The following is a 19,827-nucleotide window of genomic DNA, read 5'->3' as shown; positions in this document are numbered from 1 at the left end:
TGCTGTGTTAGACTTCTTTGCTCTCTGAGGTCTTGTAAAGTATTAAGTTGGTAGGTAGGTAGTGAAAATGAATGAATAATGTAGACTGAAGAGTGACTATTGCCCTGAGGTACCCTCTGTGTTTGTGCTTTAAATAAAACAGAGTTATAACAGGGAACTTGATTCATGACCTAGAGTGAATCCCCCATCTACTTCCATTTTCCTGAGAGCTTGTGATCTGAGGAAAGTTTAGTTAAGCATTACTTCATTCCAACAAAAATATTGGGTATATATGGTAAATATATGTATATGACATGTTTGCAGGCTGTTAATCATATTTTTTTTTAAAGTGGGAGGTTTTCTGCAGAATACCAGCTTCTGTTTTCCTCCGCCCACCTTTCACACACTTGCATCTCCATCTATATGAGGATGCAAGTGTGCAAACCACGCACACAGTTATCTGACCCACACACACCCACACCTTGTGACTGGCCAGACGGCCCGCCAGTTTCATGAAATCTTTCCTATCTGATGCAGCCTTGTGTACACATGCGTCATTCTGAGCTGATATCACACAGTCAGCGTCTCAGCAGCTTCCTGATTTTCTTTTAACCCCTCTTCATGGACTGTGCAGAACACAGCACATGATACCTCCAGCACAAGTTACACTCTTGTAAAAAACTAAAAATCTTTCTTAATAGTGTAGAAGCAGACATATTTTTACTCAAATTTAGTCTAGCAAATAAGAATAATGCACATAATGCATTAACTTTTTGCAGTTGTCTTTTTTCCAGGCACTGCCATGCTGCTGAAATGATACATTATTGATGCAACCACAGAGAAAAGAAATATCATAACAAAGTAAAGCTGCAAAGTATCTTTTAATAATTGTACAGCAAATAAGTTTACATCAGCAAAGGAGAACCTTACATAACATATTAGACAAATTAAATATACATAACTTGGATAGAGATACTATTACACTCTTGATCTTTTAACAGCACTCCTCTTACCAGAGACACTGAAGAAAATAAATATTAAATACCATAAATAGGCTTCATTACGCTGATGTACCAGCCACCTTCATAGTCACTTATCTTTTTAAGTCTTTGTCAAACCAGTGAGTATAAGTGTTGTTGAAAGCAGACTGTCTAAGGCCAGCCTTGGGTCATCCTCAGAAGAAGAAAAATTTGTTTATTTGCATCCTCCTTCTGCACACTTTGGGTTTAAGAGTCCTCAGTTTTTGGGAAACATTTGACAGAAACTCCTTGTAAGTCTTCAGGACCACACAGCCATAGACCTTCTGTTGGAAGACATTCTGAGGTGGAGGTAGTGTTGTCGGCCCCCCTGCTGGCTCGGGTACAGGCAAGTTTGGGAAGAGGCTCTGATAAAAGCTGCTTATGCGTTTAGCCAAGCTCATGCTGCGAATACTGACAGTGGTGAGCTCGGCCAGCAGTGGGCTCGTGGGCGACTGTAAGTCCGTCTGCTGCTCATACACCCGTTTGAAATGTGGGAAAAAGGCCTGGAGATGTGTGAAGATGCTCAATATCCATTCTGAGGGCTCCAGGCCGGAGATGTTGGAGTCAGGGACGTCGTTAACTGACACCTTGCAGAAGAGCTCTGACATTTCTCCTTGAGACGCTTTCTGCAAAAAAGGAAGAAAAGATGATCAGATAATAATTGAGCCACACATCTTAAACAGGAACACAAATAGTCAGCATATTATGTTTAAAGGTGGAGCACTGAACAAGCAGATGAGGAATTAACACAGCAAAATAAGATACAGCAGTTTTATGTCTGCACTCACATATGTTTTGATTACGTCGACAGATTCCTTCTCTACGAGTCTGGTCAGCTTCAAAGTCTGTTGCAGAGAATTATACCCAGGGTTTCTGCTTGCTGCCACAGTTCTTGTTGAATCAACAGCCATAACCAGCAGGAGAGAGAGTAATGCTGAGGAGAAAGGAACTGGTCAGTTAAGGTTATCCTACATCCCAGCGGTGAGGGGAACTTCATTTTAAAGCCACAAGTGGAAGGAAGGAGGGATAAAATAGATTCTTCATTTTGCAAACATTTAGTAAGTGAAAATAGAACACCAAAATCTGCTTTATTATCAGTTCTGACATTTAACACAATCATATAATCTACTACTAGTTGTGGTATGTTTAGATGCCAGTAAACATTGTCATTGTCTCTTATTGGTCAGATTCTGAAAATCAGTTAACAGTTAAACTAATTTGCTTAACTGATGCTGCAAAAAAAACTAGACTGTGTTCAGAAAACTTTGAAGTAGTAAAATTGATTCTGAAACTTCAATCAGTTTGAGGCAGCCGTAGGCAGCTAAAGGCACCAAAAATAACCACAAAAGCATGCACAGTAGAGAAGCAAGAAAAGATGTAATTGTGTTTAACTGTGTTTTTTAAATGTCTTAATAGAAAAGTAGATGTAACAACACTTACTTGCTGCTGGTTCCATAAACTGTTGAAAATGCATACTCTTTACATGACCATTCATTCTCCACTCAGTATCACAGGCAAATTGCGCGGACTCGTCATAATCACACTCCTTTCAAACTTTTTTAAAAGACAGAAACCACACATTTGTCATAGGAGGAAATGACGTGCAGTGTGAGGCAACCAAATTTCCCAGAATTTCCTCCTTTTTTTCAGATGTGCTTTTTTTTTCTGTCATGTCCCTACATGCCTGTTCACAGAGCAAGCATGTAGGGACGTTGTCTAATTATTATTACATGTGTGACCCTTCAGTGTAGCGCAAAGTATTTTGAATAGCACTTCCGTTTTATTTGTGCACAGAAAAAACTACACAAATATAGATATATTTAAATCACTTGAGGAACATTAACCTGCTGAAATTAGAAAAATGTATGAAAATAACTTTGAGACTGAGGTCAGCCTACCCTTTATCACAGTTCAATGAAGTGCTTTTTTTTTACCACCACCTAGACAGCATGGGTGAGAACTTTCTCAGCAATGATATTTCTTGTGCAATAAATTATTTCTAATGCTTTCTACATATAGAGTAAATGTACCTTGAGTAACATAAAGTTCCCTAAATTCAAGTAAAAGCATGCCATACTCTTGCAATCTTATACCAAAAAGGGGTTTTGTGATTCTTCCAATGGCTTCACCGGCTTAAATATGACCTAATATAATCAGCAAAGACAAAGGGGACTCTTGAGAAAAGTACAATGTGTGGCAGACAAAGGTAATTTCCACCAGAAAAGTGTAGTTTAGAGTAGTAAATTAGGGGTGTCATAAAAACAATCCCTGAGAAGTTTAGCACCTTCTGTTAATTCTGATAAACATTTCTGCTGAATTTTCTCATTATAACCGCTCCTCAGACCATGAGTGTCTTTTTGCAACAATATTTTCATGCAGGCATTTTGTGCAGGAAGCTGCCAAGGTCACAGGAAATGGATTTCTCAATCAGAAACTTTTACATGTGCGTAAAGGGGAGGGTCTGCTTAGCTAAAGTAGGCAATATGTCAGTGTCATCTCACCACAAGTTTAAGCATCAGACAGGCTGTGCTCACGATATCAGAGGATGATTTCATTGTGACATAGGGTGATGATGTTGCATCCTCTGGTTTGTTTAATATGTGAGGAGGAACCAGAGGATTGTGTAAAATATTATATCACAAACTGGGTTTTTCATGTCTTGTCTAATTACATCATCGTCATCACTAACTTCTAGTAATTATGATCACTTCTGCTTGGAGACACCCTATGATGTGTTTAGGCCAGGTCTCTGCATCACCATTTGTTATGTGTGGGAGCAACAAGTTCATGCTGCACTGAAACTGAAACAGTGAGACTGAGAACTGACATGATCCCCACTTATTTTTTGGTGATCACGTCTTGGTTTCAAGCATCCACACTAGATGCTGCATTGCTGTCAAACCACTGACTACATGAGAAAACACAGGGGGAACTCGACGTACCACAACGCTGTCAGCACTACTTCAGGTAAAGGCTAACCGCACTTCTGCCACCCTCGGGGCTTTCCAGTTGCCCCAGGGGATAATAGAGGGGTTGTGGTGAGGAGGGCAACTGCTGCAGATGGTGCCGCAGACGTCGACAATTCAAGGAAACTACACTCGGATTCCTGCCAGCATATATAGTAGCCATGCCAAAAAAAGCCTATAATCAACACCTAAATCAAGCAAGTTTACCCTGAAATGTAAGGAAGCCTAGAAAACACTGGACGCTCTGCAGTGCAACTTCCCTCTCACCTCCTGTTCCTATTTCAAGGTTCTGCTTTTCACAAGTTATCTTTGACCTGCGTGTATGTTTGTAGCTTTACAGTAAATCATAACAAACAGCATTTGATGCAATGTAGGTCACAGCGGTCATGTCACACCAAAGAAAAGCAAAAGTGAGAAGCTCTAGACCACATAAGAGAGCTTTACAAGGAAATTCAACCACAAACAATAAGAAACGCACTATCATTAGATGCAGGATGTCAATTGAGACTCCCTTTTTTTGTTCAACAGAATCTCTTTTATTTTGTCTTTGAACTGCACAGGAAATGGTGAATAAGGTTGTTTAGGAAAGTCCCCTTTATTCTAACTAAATACATCTTTCTAGTAACTTAAAATCCACACAAAATGTAAGTTCATAACTGTTCTGAAGCTCTCAGGCAAACCTTATTCAAGCACCCCAATAGCACTTTTTTATGGAACCATTTGTCCGCAAGGCTTCAGTTATAAGTGACCAGACAAAAGGCCTTACTGCATATGAGAAACGTTTTCATCAAATTTCAGAAAGTTTGTGAAAATGTAAAAGGCTGAAAAATCTAGAGGAGCCATTCAACTTCAGAACACACTGGTCAAACATAACAAATTCATAATTTAGATTTCTACATGTAAAACAAGAGCATTTAAGTTCTATTGCCATCAGAAATTGAATGTCATTATATTCCTCCATTTAAAATACTTTGTTAATTCAGGGGGACATCTTCCACCTTTCAGCCCTGTGAGGAACATTAATACAAGTTGTGGCTGTGAAATGAAAAGAAAGAAAAAAAACGGGTAAAGAAATACCTGCCAAACATAACAGGGTTGCATTCAAAACCACCACATTAAACACTGTTTCAAAAACTGACCCGTGATAAAATAGTATTTATTTTTCATACATATACTTCATTTTTAGAGGGTTTCACTGCATGGGGTACTCTTAATATGTCATGAGTGTTTGAAAAACTTAGTAGTGTTTTGACTCAGAGGGGTTTTCAAAATGCTTCACGTTTACATTTTGTAAAAATCAATCATCTCTCCAAGACAAAAAACTACAAGGCTAAAGGTGGTATTAGAAATTAAGCACCAAACAATTATCTTTCCATTCAGTATAAATGGAAATATTGTGCAACCTGTTCAATGACCATAATGAACATGGCAAAAAATATGTAAATCTGATCATTAGACACTAATTACTCAAATGCAATCTGGACCCACATGTTGTGTTTGCTTTTGTAGAACCGCTGATCATAAAAGATCACCGTACTGATATAAGAAGTCTGTGGTTCCATTCACCAGCATTTATACAATCTGAGAGTCTTAGCAATATATTGAGCTATTGTATGACCATATCTCTATATTATAAAACAAAAACGAAGCAAAATCTTTATCGTTAAGCTCTGTTATCAGTAATAGACCAGTGTCTCTGTATGTTCTAGCTATATTCTCATGTACAAATATTCATATCAAAAGTTATACAGCACAATTCTCACCATTTTCCTTTACAAGAACTTTGATTAGTGAACATTAAATGATTCACAAGTTTAGATGAAACCAAAAAAAAATGGTGCCGGCCTCAGTAAATAAAATATAGATATAACAAACACTTAACTAAAATCTGCTTCAGGCACAACTTAAATAAAGGCATTTGTGAAATTATCATATCAAATATGGCGCTTATGTCCAGTATCCATAGGCTTAAAACAAAACAAAAAAATGCTTTTATTTACAAACAGCTAAAATCTCTTGACAGATTCATGCTTCACTTCACAACCTGAATTTGTCCTTAAAGTGCATGCAATAATAAGCAGTTTTACCAAGTTGGATCTTGAATTGTGATAAGATAAACGGGTTGATCAAGCTAATGCCAATTGATCCTACATATCAAAGAAAAAAAAAGGAAAGAACTGTTGCCTAGAAAAGTGAAGGACCACAGTATACTGTATGCATAAGCACAATATGGAAGTATGACCAAAAAAAAACTAAAAAATTAAATGAATAAACTCCATTTTATCCAGTGACCCCATACAGTAATATTCACATTCAGAGCATAAAATAAATAGAACAAAAAACATAAAACTAATAAAAAAAAGACAAAGCAGCTTAACACCACGGGGGAATCCGTAGCTCACATTCCACAATGTCCCTCCATGTAACACACACATTAAGCATCATACGAACATGATGGGTTTCTACTTAAACATATCAAAGTGCCAATTTTACTAAAATTTCCTGATTTATTCAATTCATACCAAAAGGAGGAAATGGCATGGAGGAAAGAGTCTGTTATTTTTAACACATAGGTTTTGAGTTACACTGACTAGGTTTGATTTTTATTGACATGTTGTTGTAGATTCTTTTGATTTACTTTCCCCCTTTAAGTTTCACAAAAGAAGTTCTCATTGCACGTTAACACCTCGATTCAAAGATGCAATATCTAAGAGAGAAGAAAAGCAATCGAGAAAGTTATCCAGCTTTGTCACCGTGGTTGTGACAAACTCTCAAGTGGACATGAAAAGGGCAGAGATATGTTGTCCTCTATAGATAAATCCACTTTCATCTGTTGTCTTCTTTGGGGAAGTCCAGAGATCCCAGGCTTCCAAAGCCGAGGCTTCTACTTTCTGTGTCAAAAGCATTTATTTCTCTGTCCTGACGTTCCAACAAGTGCTTGATCCTTTCGGTGCGCTCCTTCTGAAGAGCGGCCAGTTCCTCCTCAATCTGAAATCGAAAAACATGGTGGTGGTTATTGTGTTACATGGACACTAAATCTAAGCTTGTGTTCGCCCTGCTAGCGATGGGGCTTTGCTGTCAGTAATCTTCACACTTACACAAAAGCTACCTGCCAGATTGCCATGAAATGTAGTGCAGATATTTGTGGTTCTACAAGGATTAATCTTATTCTCAGTGGTGGCTTTCTTTCTTCTTTTTCAAAATATTTTCAGACTATACTTAATAAAAGGAGTTTCCACTTGTACTTAAGAAATAATAATAATAAATAATAAATTAGCAGATTGCCATGATATTCAAATATATAAATAATGGATGGATGGATATAATGTACAGTATGACTGCTCATCCTCCCTTGTAGATTATGTAGATGACAATATTTCTAGTAAAGGATATATTTCTTTTTGTCAAAAGAATTCAAAGAGAAGAGAAGTGTTACTACTTCAATACTTTCACATATAGGGTTTTAATGAGGTTGGAACAAACTAAAAACAAGACTATATGTCTGCAAACATGTTAGCTAGTGGCTCTGTAAATGCTAATGTCAGCATGCTAACATGCTCACGGTGACACTAAACACACTAGGTATAATGTTTCATGTTCATCTTAGTTAAGCATTTTAGCATGCTAACATTTGCTAATTAGGACTAAACACAGTAGAGGCTGATGGGAATGTTGTGTAAGTATTTTTTCATAAACCAATTATTTGGACAAATTCATTAATTTTATAATTTAATTATAAATTAATTTAATTGCTAATTAATTAACAAATTCCTTTTAACCTAATGATGTCCCTTCCTAATCCAGAGGGAGGCATGAATGTATGTACCAAATTTCATGGAAAGCCATTCAACATTTTCAGTCAAAACCACAAATATCAACCTTATGGTGATGCTAGATGAAAAATCCCCAAAGTCATTGTCATGTATACAGCATTGGGGTCTGTGGGACACCTAACGATGAGGAAATAAAGCCTTTGAATAATAAAGGCCTTTAAAAGGACCAGTGTGTCTGATTTAGTGGCATCTAGCGGCCTAGTTGCAGATTACAACCTTGTGACTCACGACTTTCACAGCTACCACAGTTTCTCCCAGATGCTTGAAAGACGAGGAGTATTCAGTTGGTTGCAATTTGCTTTTACTAACTTCACTGCTAAATGGCACTAAATCCAAAACACTGGTCCTTTAACCTTTTAATGACCCCATGGCTTTTCCTCTACAGCAGGAGCTCTCATGAACAAACTTTTTCTGCCAGTTTGTAATGCCCACTTCCCTACGCCAAGCAGTCCTTTCTACTAACTCTACTATTAGCCAGAGGAAGACTACAGAGCTCCAAAGTCACCAGCCACATCTTTTCACCTGCCAGCAATGACCTTCACCAGTAGGAAGAGGGTGTGACACATAGTAGGTTCACCCCAAACTTTGCAATTCCAACCAACCATGAGGAGAAACCACATTGCTTTCCTAAATTTGCATGTCCTGGCAGGAACACATGTCTAGAGCAAAGTTGAACTGAACCTGACGTCTTTTGTTACTTATGGTTGTAATGAACGTTGCAGGCTCTAGGGGCCACTAGAAGGCCACTAAAGTGTAAAATTTCCCAACAAAACTGCTGCTGTAATAGTGTTGTCAACATATAAGATGTCTCTCTGAACATTTATCTATCGACCTACCTATCCTGAGGTCATTTTCTATACAGCAGGAACCATGCTGCAGTGATTTAAAGTTTTTAGAATGACTTCAATCTTAAACCTACCTTCTGTTCAAGGTGCGCTCTGCGTATGGAGACCTTCTGCTCAAGTTTCTGCTGCTCTCGCTCGTGTTGGGTCTCCATCTGTGACTTGGTTTTTCTCTGGTAAGCGTCCAGGAGCTCCATCTCTTGTTTCAGCTGCTGCTTCAGAGCTTGGCACTCTGTTTCCTGCTCTGCGTCTAATCGCATCTAGAGACCCAGCGAGACGGAGGTACTTACAAACACATCAACAACAGGCATAGGTTGGGCCTCATTTATCGAACTACAGGCCAACAATTTTTGCAAAAGATTGACAAAACAACATTTAAACAGCACTCTAGAAATTCAAATGCGTGATAAAGTTGGAAAAAGTTGATGGACATATACTGTTACCATTAGTGTGATGTGAAGAGCAAATGTGTTGTACAGATGAATATACAACATACAAATGATGAATCAGGCCCACTTTTGCTATTTATGACAAGATGCTTCAGGATCCTCGTACCGCTTGTGAAGCCATCATCTCGTTGATGCTCTGCTCATACTGCTCTGCCAGGATAGCCAGCTTGCGTGTCTGCTCCTCTTTTAGGCTCTTCAGGATGGCCTTATGGTCACCTTTAGGAGAGACCTCCAGCTGATGGTTCCTAAGAGCTTTGTACTGCTTGTTCTGCACCTTGCAAGTGTCCTGGAACTGTTTCTTGATCTGCATCTCCAGCGTCTACAGAGGGTCAAAAGAGAAATAAATGTTAGTGTCCTGGTCTTTCATGATACATTCAGATGGTAAACCACAATTACTAATGAAATGTTTTTGTTAATGTTAATAATTTTGGCTTTAAAATAATAAATAATGTAAAATAATTCTACTGAACAATGAAAACAATGACCTTGAACATTTCACTTTGCCTACAGAAAGTGAGCTTTCACTTCTGTCCATTGTAGCAAAGACTAAAAAAAATTTGGTCAATAGATAAAGGGACGAGAAAGGATTTAAATTTGTGAAAGATATCACGGAAAATGTTTTGAAAGAAGCAGTTCTCATGGTAACATTATTAATGTTCTTTCTACAGATTTCTGATGGGCAATTTAGACTAAGAATTCAAGGTACAGATGTACAGTGCCTGCAGAGTTCAAACCCATTACATAATCCTCTTGTCATTAAAGATGTCACGTCTTTTTTAAAAGAAAACTTTAAATATTTACTGGATATCAATTCATTAAATAATCCCATAGTGGCCAAGAGAAAGTTCCATGCACCTTGAGGTTTCTTGGCTGCTGCCGCTGCTCTAGAGTGTGTTTCCTGTGTAGTTCTCTCTGCCGCCGGCCGTTGTACTCCTCCTGGTTTTCGAGCTCTGTCTGGTGCTGCAGCCGCATGAGTTCGATACGCAGCTTCTGCAGCATCTGCAGCTGCCTACGCTCCATGTCCTGGGTGGACTCGTCCTGCCGGATCATCAGGGCATGCTCCATCTCCTTCTGGGTCCTCTTCTTGTTCAGCTCCTGGGACAAGAAGTTTGAGGTCATGCCATTTTTAAAGACATTTTGTAAGGTTGGCTGATTTACTTTAGTGGACACTAAAAGATAAACATGAATGATCTTGGCTTGTTCCACAGGTTTATTTTGGTGTCATATGCTTCTTTTTGATGATTTATTTCAGAAATTCGTCTTTGTTTATACATCTATGTAGATGAAATACACTTTGTAAATTGTTAATCCAAGGTGGTAAATCACTTAGATCAAATGAATAAATGATGGCCTAAACAATAGCCACATTATAATGATTTCAGCATGTAAATTATTGCCTCTGCTCTTTTTACCTTTCTTAGATTTCATAAAAGTGTATTAATTTTTTATGAGATTAGTGAAGATGGCGCTTGTTTCAGGTGGGGTTGCCCACGTCGGCTGGTAGTTTTTACCAGTGTTGTCAGTAAACAGACCTTTCATTCAATCTCACGTTTTGAAGTCGAAGACTGACAATGTTTTATAGGGTGGGAATTAGTTATTTTGTTAAGCATAACATGGGCTGTATTAAAGGTCACAATGTTTACAACCTTCTTAAGACCCTTTCCCACTGTGGAAATGTTGTTTTACATTCAGTTAAAATCCTAAATCTTTGTTGGTACCAGGCTCCTAGTGTAAGGAAATGTTTCATATGAATAGGAATATAAATGGAATACCCCTTGAATTTTTGGAGAAGCAGTTTAAAGAAATCACTTGCACCAGTGCCTAAAATAAACATAAAATAATGAACACTTCATAATGAAAATTGTTAGTTGTAGGATTATCTTAGTTAGTTGTAGGAACATATTCTGAAAATGCCAACAGTCATATCTAGAATTCTGAAAATCAATTTTAAGGTTGTCTGCATCGTCTGATTAGACATTATGTCACATTACCTCCCTTAGTTGCTCCTGTTCAAACTCGTGCCTCCTGACCAGACTCCGGCGTTTGAGGGCCCTGCAGCTCCGGTCGTAGACCAGCCTCTGCTGGGCCAGCAGATGAGCTTCCTCCTCAGCCTGAGAGCGCTGCATTGTTTCTTTGTGCCTGGACAAACGCTCCTGCTTCTCCTCCTTAGGTGTACAAGGGTCTTCGCTCATCTCCTACAACACACCCACAAATAAAAAACACAAAAACAACAGAACAGAGTGAAAAGAATGTGTATTATCTGAAGACAATCTTCATGTGTTCCATATTGAACAGATATAATTAAATAAGATCATAAACTTATATTTACTTCTTTGATCTTGTCTTTGCAAAGCCTGTACTCCTTTTTCTGATTCTCCAAGAAAGTAGTCAGCTCTTTCTTTTGCTGAGCAACAATCTGTTGCTGGATCCTTCTCTCTTCAGCTGCAACTGACTTCATCTGTGAAGAGACATTAAAATATTCAAATTATCACCCCTCATTGATCTCCTAACTGACACAAATGCCTGCACAGACACAAGTTTAGCTTGAGGTGAATTAAATAACTCTGTAGTTTCCACCTCATTCATAAGAACACCTGCTGTTGAGGCTGTACCTCTTTGTCTGTTTGAGCAGCGTGGCGTTTGGCCAGTCTTTCCAGCTCAATGTAAGTGTTGTTCGCATGTGTCTCTAATTCCTTCTGCAGCCGGAGCCTATGCTCATCCATCTCGGCCTTTAGCCTGTTCTCCAGGGCGATCAGCTGCTTCTGGTGCTGCCGCCGCATGCGCTTATACCCAGACATCTGCTCCCGCAGCTCAAAGTCCTGCTCATGCTCCTGGATCTACCTGATGACCTGGACAGAGGAACACAGGAAGCAGGAAGTAAAAGAAATGGGGCAGGAAGAGAGAAACAACTGCTATGTTGGAAACAGACACAAACAGCTGATAAGTCAGAGGCTATGGCCTAAGAACAGACCACATACAGTACAGTGCAAACAACAATTCTGCAAGCTGAAAAGTAATCAGTTCGAAGATTACTACACATGCACAGTAACCCAAGAACTGAACAACAAGTTGATAAATAATACAGAAGTCTGAAAATCCTTTAGGGTTAACAGTATCAGTGTCTTTCAGCATCAGTGTCACACAAAAGAGGAAGTTCATCAATATACAGAGGCTCAGCTGATTAATCCCATTCACACTCTTGATTAGAATCAGCTCTTGATATTATAAGGCAGCATAAATTAATCAATCATCACTTCAGCACCATTTCTGATAAATAAGTATTTATATGATGCCACTATTAGGCACCAGACCAATCTGTGAAAAGGCTATTTAAGACTGCCATGCTAATAGATGCATCATTTACAGTGTGACAAAAGCTAAATCTCATCGATAGTAGACACCCGGCAGAGATTTATATGGAATACATATAAATGCAATGCACACACATAAAAGCAGAGGCAGAGAGGGAAGCTGAGGATGGAAAAAATGACATCCATTAACAGGATCTGGTTGCCATGACTACAGATGTACAGCTGAGAACACAGACACCCCTTCCCTCCCCTCCTCACCCCCCGCCGCCAGCACGCATACACGCACACATACACTGACACCACACACGCGCGCGCGCGAGCACACACGCGTATTTTTTTTTTTTTTTATGCAAACGGAGGAGAGAGGGAGCTGCGTACCAAAGATGCTGATTTGATGGTGGCAATGTGTTCACAGATCTTGCAGTCGAGAGACCGGCTCTTGTGAGAAGTAGGCCGCAGCTCTGGCCTGGTGTCCCTGTGCACAGCCTCATCCCTCACGCAAGCATGGTCCTGCAGGGGGGGAGGAAAAGGAGGAGATAGTGGGGCTGGGTGCTTCCCAGGCCCGCCGCACTCGCTGTTTCTGCTAGAGCTGCTATTATTGCCGAATCTCCCTGAATGCAGCACACATCCAGCTTTAAATGCATCCTTCCCCTGCTTGTTCCCCCGCTACTGTCTGCAAGTTCTTCCTAAGAGAGAAAAGGGCATTGCCAAACAATTGCAGGCACCACCGAGGAGGCAGCTACTGGATGTAGTCGTTTTTTTCTGGCGTCCCCCTCTTCCCAAAGAGGAGGAACCAAATGGCTCCGGTGGATAAGGGTGAATTATGCAATGCCTACCATTGATAATCGGAGAAAGATAGCACAGGGGTGTATTTTACTGCCACTCTCCTTTTCCGTTTCAAAATGCCAGAAATGTTTGGGAGGAAAAATACTTTTCCTGTGTTCCAATGATCGCATGTGGTACCATATTTAAAAATATTTGAATCAGATAAGGCACATCCAAACATGGTTTTCCCTCGAATATGTCGCTTGATGATCCGTTTGTATTCCACTCGAATTTCTGTCCTACATTTACAGCGCACTTGGTCATGGTAGGTGGTTCTGGTGCCTTCTATTCATCTCTTTCCTCTGTCCCTCTTTTACACTCCCCCTTCCTTTAAAGAGACACCGCAATACTACAGGCACATCTCAACAAGCCTAAAGTTATTTACCATTAGACTCTGTCACAAGATCATTTTTTAGAAATGATAAATATCACTAATTAAATTAACAATATGGTAAGAACAATGCCGACTTATGTAAAAAAAAAAAAAAATATATGATTATTGTTGTTATTATTATTACATATTATTGTTGTTGTTGCCATTGTTGTTATTATTATTATTCATTTTCACCACTCCTTTCTGAAAATTTATCTGCGTCCCTTTTTTCCTCTGTCGACTGTAAACATTATACTTGTATTTTGATATATTTGATAATAATGAAGCAAATAGTTATCATTACTTCACATGGCCGCTGGAGGGCGACAGAGACAAACATTTAAATACAGTCTCTGTCCATGGTGCTGAATACATCTCAACGTATCAAATGCATTGTCATCACGCTACTGCTGGTGCTACTACAAGCACTACTAAGACAAAACACACTCAAGTACATATTCGCGTCCATGCAGCCCGACAATTGTTTTTTTTTTTTTAACCAGCTCATGTGCCGACCGACCATTTGCAAACCGCGTGGAACACCTTAGCAACGACTTTACAACCACCTAGTGCAATCCTGGCAACCAGCTAGCAGCTACCTGAAAATGCCCTGTCAGACATTCACAACACCATAGCAACCACCTAGCTACAAGCTTATCTCAGCATACAGTAGCAACTTATCCAACACTCTTGGAGCCACATAGCAACCACCTAGCACTTAGCTACCTGACCTAAAGCAACACCTCAAAAACAGTTTGTGTTGCTGTAAGGCGGCTAAGCCTACTATGTATTTCACTTATGTCTGCTGTTGAGTATATGAGCAGGAACTGTGGTTTAACATTGTTCTTCCTGCCGTATGATATTTAAGCTTCAAATTACAGCATTTATTAGTTTTTATCATCTTAATAATAAAATGAATGAATCCCATTTTATCTTGACTATCTAAAGACCAAACAGTGTATAGATCGTGTCATATTGGGAACTTGGCTGATCCACTTTATATGTGGTTGAAACATGTCTTGGGTGGTGTTGGGGTCTTCTGCTTTACACTGAGCACTGTTTGAGGCCTGAGATGGGATGATTTCAAGACATTTTAAGCTTTTCTCTGTCTAAACGGACACTAATAACTAATAACTGAGATGAAGAGAAAGAAATGAATGAAATAAGGAAAAAATATATATTCTGTTTTGCTTTTATCCCAAATTAAACTAATTAACAATCACCAAAAAGCAATAGTCAGAATAAGAAATTATTTCTTTTTGCACTATGGCTTCTATATTTTCAACAATTACTGCCAACGCTGCTTAGATACTTAGATACATGAACTTGTAATACCCAGTTCAAGCACTAGATATCACTGCTGGCTTTTGTTTGGCCTTCAACAGATCAGTGTAGCACCTGACTTTTACTATTGACCCTTTTAGCCCCCATTGCATTGCATCCACATTTGGCATCACGTCTTGTAGAAGATCACATTTGACCACAGTAAGTTGGTTAAATATATAATGTTTAACGAAATGTGTTAATAGCAAACCTTTTAGGAAATAGACCCTTTTCACAGCAGCCGTTTTGACATGAAATAGTAGGGTAAACACAGGTGTGACCAGTGATACTAATGAAGGTTTCTTTCCATTCAGGTCAAACAGGGTCAGGGTGCTGCTATTGTGCATGTTGGCTCACTGGAAAGGCTCTACTATATTAAATGGAACAGAGCCTTAATTAGTATAATTGGTAACACCTGTGTTTAGCCTACTATGTCATGTGAGAATGGCTGCTGTGAAAAAAGTCTATTCATGTTATGAAATTTTAACAGCTTTGGGGGAATTTTTTATGAAGGTCTACAAAAAAAGAATAAAATTAACTTAAATACTATCAACAAAACTGTCTCTCAGAGGAAATCCAAACATTACAATGAAGTGGACATCATCGCCATCTTGTGGACCATTTGACCAACATTTTGTCAAGCCATGAGAAATAGATCAATGGATGAATAATCGATACAGATTAAACTGCTTCCTGTTGATCCTCTAATCTGCTAACAAATGCATCAGTAATGAAAGACACCACAAATGTAGAGAAACCACATTCGTTTTAATTCACGTGGCAGAAGCTGTTTAATACATTTATGTGAACATTACATGATGTCAGGACAGCTTCATTAGGGTGGTTATTCAAAACACAATAGAAGCTACAGCCTTTACAGTGTTTGTATTCCTCAAAATAACATGGAAAAAATTTTGTTTTTCTATTTTGTCACCATGTTACACAGAATCCCTTTTTGATGTACATTCCTTTTTTAAAATAAGTACGTAAATAAGCTGTTTAGGCATATATAGTCAATTGCTATCAAGTACAATTAAACCTGTAGTGCACTGTCCATCCTCGGCCAGTATTGTCTTTTTTTTTAAATACTGAAGACATTATAAGTGCATGGAAAAAGTGTGGTAAATTCTTAGAATACAAGGTTGTGCTAATTATAAGTGTTGACTAGCAAAAGTAATTCCTTATTTTCAGAGTCAGTTCTGTGTCATATTGATGAGTCTGCATTTTATTTTGAAACCAAAAGTAATGGTGACATGGTACTACCCTTATGACAATGCATTAAACAGTATTAGAAAGTATCTCATAGCAGGAGAACAAGCTTGTCGTTACACTACAGACTACAGACTTATTTTTTCTGCCAGTGTTACAAAGGTTGCTACATCTTAAGTTTCAAATTCTGCTTACTGGTTTCACTTTTCCCCGTCCTGTTTCTGTCTGATCTGAACAGGTATGACAATCTCATTGATAGGGTCACTGACGGATGTCCCAGGGGCCGGGGCCTCTATGGACAGAACTCCATCACCAGACAGCGACGAACTGATGTGCTGCAAGTCCACCCCCGGTGGCAGCCTTAAATAAATGAAGAGGAAGTTTAATACACAACAATGAGATCTGAAATTATAAGGATTACATTTTTTTTCATTCTTCATGTTCTCAGAGACAACTTACTTGTATTTTCGGGTGAAGCACCGTGAAACAGATCCATGTTCATCCTGCCTTTCTTCGTGATTTCCTTGTAAAGAAATAACAAAATAATTTAAAAACTGTCAAAATAATGATGATTAGATTAGTCTGTGTACGTAGTACAGTTACAATTACTTATTATTATGCTTTTACTTGTCAAATGATTTCTTTCACATCTTACAAATAGCTTGTGGGTAACCAGAGAGGTGTGTGCAGAATACCTGATATTTGCAAGTAACCCTCCTTGGTTGTGATTGTAATTTCCTCAGGCGAGAAGTGATTGACATCCAGGTTAATCTTCCAGCTGTCCTGTCCTGTTCGGATCTCTGACACTCCACTTGTCAGTTGTCTCAGACCCTTTTGGTTCAACGCCGCAGGGTGCTGACCACTGAATGGAGGCAGAAGGGGAGTTTGTGTGTACCCAGGCCAGGAGAAAGATCCCAGTCTCCTCTTTGCCCAGTCTATCCAGTCCAGATCACTAGGCTCCAGGAAAGGAGGGAGGCCAAAATCCTGTGCAAAGATGCGACTCGGCTGTGTCCAGTTTGGGAAAGGATCCCAACTCACATCTCGACGGAAAATGGGACGGGATAATATTTTATTTTGTTCACCCATATCCTAGAGAATAAGCTCAGAATAAGGGAAAATGATGTTGAAACTGCAAAGCCTGTAGCTCCACCCTGACAAACAAGTCTAGATTGATGACCTGAACACTAAACAATAGGGCAGCTGTGTTTTATATCCTCAACAGAAAGTGAGCAGGAGGTCTGAGGAAAAGGCTGATTTGGCATCTGTAATGCTCCACTCACACACTTTATATACCCAGCTGATTCATTTTAACACTTGTCCAGCATTAAGTGTGATCTAAGGGGTGAGAATGACTTGGTATGTCATGAGCTGGGGTGTTACTCCTCTGTTGCCCCGGGACCTGGAGAGGACAATGCTAATTATTTGTATTTATATCTCTGGAGTGTCTGTGGCAAGTTGTTATTGAATGACTCTGGAAGCAGCAAGCAGACAGTTTATTCAGCAGTGGCCTCTGCAGTCTTGTCACATACTGGTGCCTTTTGTCCATAGAAATCACAGCCTTGTGTTATGTGAGGGAACAGCATGTACATTCTCAGTCCCACAGTAAACAACACTTACTTGCAGTTTCTAAACACAAGATGGAAGAAAATGTGATGAGTATGTGGGGCAAATTTCAATGTCAAAGACATGTTTACCTCCAGGAAAAAGTGATGGACCTAAAGGCTGACGCAGTCGAGTGGTGGTGAGGAATCTTGCATCTAGAGCTATGTCTTCATGGCTGTTATGTTGTACAAATAATGAACCGAGCTTTAGAGAAATAAATCAAGCCATTCGCTCTCAAAGAGGAATGGTATTCATTAATAAGGCAATATCTGTGGCTTTTCCATTTGTGCTCTTCCAAAGAATTAGTCAAAGGTATTAACCAGATAAATATTGAGCAATAGACTTACAGTAACTATAGCAGAAGTAAATAAATACATAATGCTTGGAGTGATCACGTTTATTGTTAGCAACACCAGTTTGATTTATATATTCAGTAGATTCTGGGTTGTTGGCGTAGACAAGCCACCATTACTGTGGTGGAGCCTCACTTATAAATCCACTGTACCGCATTTAAAGGATTTCATGTCTTAAGCCCTTTTGCCAAGAAATCTGTCCAGCTGTTCATGTAGTGGCTGATCAGGGTTAAAAGGATGTTGAAAAAATACTTAGGAGTCAGTGCAGGTACATATATATTATCATGTGACCCTTTCAACTAGCCACCTGCCAACTCCTGTATATAAATGACATTACTTCCATTGTTTCCCCATGCTCTGATTAAGGCCACTATGCCGAAACATTAGCAATCATTTGTTGATTTTGCCATAATAAATAGTGTGCTACATACACAACTGTGGTACTCTGCCTTTAGGCTGATGCAACAAATTTATTGTCCAAACAAAAACAAATTTGAAAATGATAAACTGTATAAGAACATTCATCAGCATTTGATGGCAATACACAAACAATACATACACTGTGCAGAGTTCATTTAATCTTAGTGTTTTTCCTGTTTTCTGCAAATATACAGGTGATCTGAAGAGCTGTCCAAAGTACACTTTTTATTAACAATATACAAAACAACAATAATTTCATATTAACAATAATGGAGTGTTTAGACTGTTGCATTGTTAATGTATTGACATTGACAGGAGTTTTATCAGTTATTGATTTAGACCAATCATTTTACACAGGTCCTCCAACTTAAAGTAAATGAAAGTGTTTTCCCTTTACACTGAACATAAAGCTGTTTCTAGCCCAGAATGCATTGGAGTGATGGTGGATGTGAACAAACGTACAACACAGGTTAATTTTTAAACCTACAAAAGTCAGTGCATGTCTGCCTTGGAAGATGGAGTGTGTAGTTACTTTTTAACTGTGCAGGGACCTTTGCACAGTTTTATGATATATATACAAGTCTGAATCATGGCTGTGGATATCTCTTCTGTATTGCTCTGTGTTTAGTCTTTATCTAAGCATATATTTATGCATGTATCCATTTTACAGCTATTCATTTTCCAGTTGACAGCAAATCAAGAATTGAGTTTAGAAGGCCTCAGTTATCACATCGTCTTTTGACTGTGCAGCTTTTCTGAAATTAAAAAAATAAAAACAGTTAATAGAGAAACTTGCCTTTCATACAATATATCACCTCTGTCAGACTTTTTACATTCTACTGAATGATTTAATGGATTTTATAAATGCAAAAGAAAACATACCTTTTCTGTTTTCTGTAGCTTAGTACGATTGTTAATATAATTAGAAACAGTGTGGCAGCTCCAATGACTGAACCAGCCACAATTCCAGCAACATTACCTGAAAAATGACAGATGTTTTTAACCAGACGAACCTTACAGAAAACTATAAGTAGTTTTAGTTTACTGCATAGATTCAGACAGAAAGAGAGAATATGCAACAAATGTCCCCAACCAGAATCAAATAGTTTTATTCAATTCAACACACCCAGGATGTTCTCAAATGAAATTTGCCTTATTAAAGGGTAAGTCTTACTCATTTAAGATAAGCTACTCTGCTTACAGAGTCTTCCTAAAGGTATTATTCATGTTTGTATTTTAATACAGATGTACTTTCTATTCCAATTCAGTGGCACATATTTTTTGTGTTGCTACTTTTTTTTTTATTCTTATTTTCAGGTGATT

General features: G+C 38.7%; 4 protein-coding genes across 4 annotated transcripts in view; all 4 read right to left on the bottom strand.

Moving 5' to 3' along the window:
• Nucleotides 1-852: 852 nt before the first annotated feature.
• On the bottom strand, nucleotides 853-2,534 carry m17 (IL-6 subfamily cytokine M17). Its single transcript, XM_035668076.1, has 3 exons — nucleotides 2,439-2,534; nucleotides 1,787-1,932; nucleotides 853-1,624 (listed from the first exon to the last, which is right to left on the bottom strand). Exons 1-3 carry the CDS (start codon nucleotides 2,491-2,493, stop codon nucleotides 1,154-1,156), a joined length of 672 nt encoding a protein of 223 aa, XP_035523969.1. The 5' UTR covers nucleotides 2,494-2,534; the 3' UTR covers nucleotides 853-1,153.
• Nucleotides 2,535-4,515: 1,981 nt separating this feature from the next.
• On the bottom strand, nucleotides 4,516-13,488 carry taok3b (TAO kinase 3b). Its single transcript, XM_035667491.1, has 8 exons — nucleotides 12,778-13,488; nucleotides 11,701-11,937; nucleotides 11,418-11,546; nucleotides 11,080-11,283; nucleotides 9,944-10,183; nucleotides 9,195-9,407; nucleotides 8,717-8,899; nucleotides 4,516-6,952 (listed from the first exon to the last, which is right to left on the bottom strand). Exons 2-8 carry the CDS (start codon nucleotides 11,884-11,886, stop codon nucleotides 6,791-6,793), a joined length of 1,317 nt encoding a protein of 438 aa, XP_035523384.1. The 5' UTR covers nucleotides 11,887-11,937; nucleotides 12,778-13,488; the 3' UTR covers nucleotides 4,516-6,790.
• Nucleotides 13,489-15,692: 2,204 nt separating this feature from the next.
• On the bottom strand, nucleotides 15,693-17,353 carry LOC118332696 (heat shock protein beta-1-like). The gene is made up of 3 exons (XM_035668094.1): nucleotides 16,825-17,353; nucleotides 16,589-16,652; nucleotides 15,693-16,489 (listed from the first exon to the last, which is right to left on the bottom strand). The coding sequence occupies exons 1-3, from the start codon at nucleotides 17,213-17,215 to the stop codon at nucleotides 16,330-16,332; spliced, it is 615 nt and encodes a 204-aa protein (XP_035523987.1). The 5' UTR covers nucleotides 17,216-17,353; the 3' UTR covers nucleotides 15,693-16,329.
• A 1,193-nt stretch (nucleotides 17,354-18,546) lies between these two features.
• The window catches only part of LOC118332305 (sushi domain-containing protein 2-like), an 8,550-nt gene continuing 7,269 nt past the window's right edge, over nucleotides 18,547-19,827 (bottom strand). Inside the window, exons 15-16 of the mRNA XM_035667517.1 lie at nucleotides 19,387-19,483; nucleotides 18,547-19,259 (exon numbers count right to left, since the gene is read on the bottom strand). Of these exons, the coding sequence (XP_035523410.1) occupies nucleotides 19,214-19,259; nucleotides 19,387-19,483 (143 nt within the window). The 3' untranslated portion in view covers nucleotides 18,547-19,213. The remainder of the gene's footprint in view (nucleotides 19,260-19,386; nucleotides 19,484-19,827) is intronic.

The sequence above is a fragment of the Morone saxatilis genome, unplaced genomic scaffold (assembly GCF_004916995.1).
Source record: "Morone saxatilis isolate NCDOM2014 unplaced genomic scaffold, NCSU_SB_2.0 Contig21, whole genome shotgun sequence".
In the NCBI taxonomy this organism is placed as follows: domain Eukaryota; kingdom Metazoa; phylum Chordata; class Actinopteri; family Moronidae; genus Morone; species Morone saxatilis.
The sequence above is the reverse complement of the archived record's forward strand: the minus strand, read 5'-3'. Positions and strand labels throughout refer to the sequence as shown.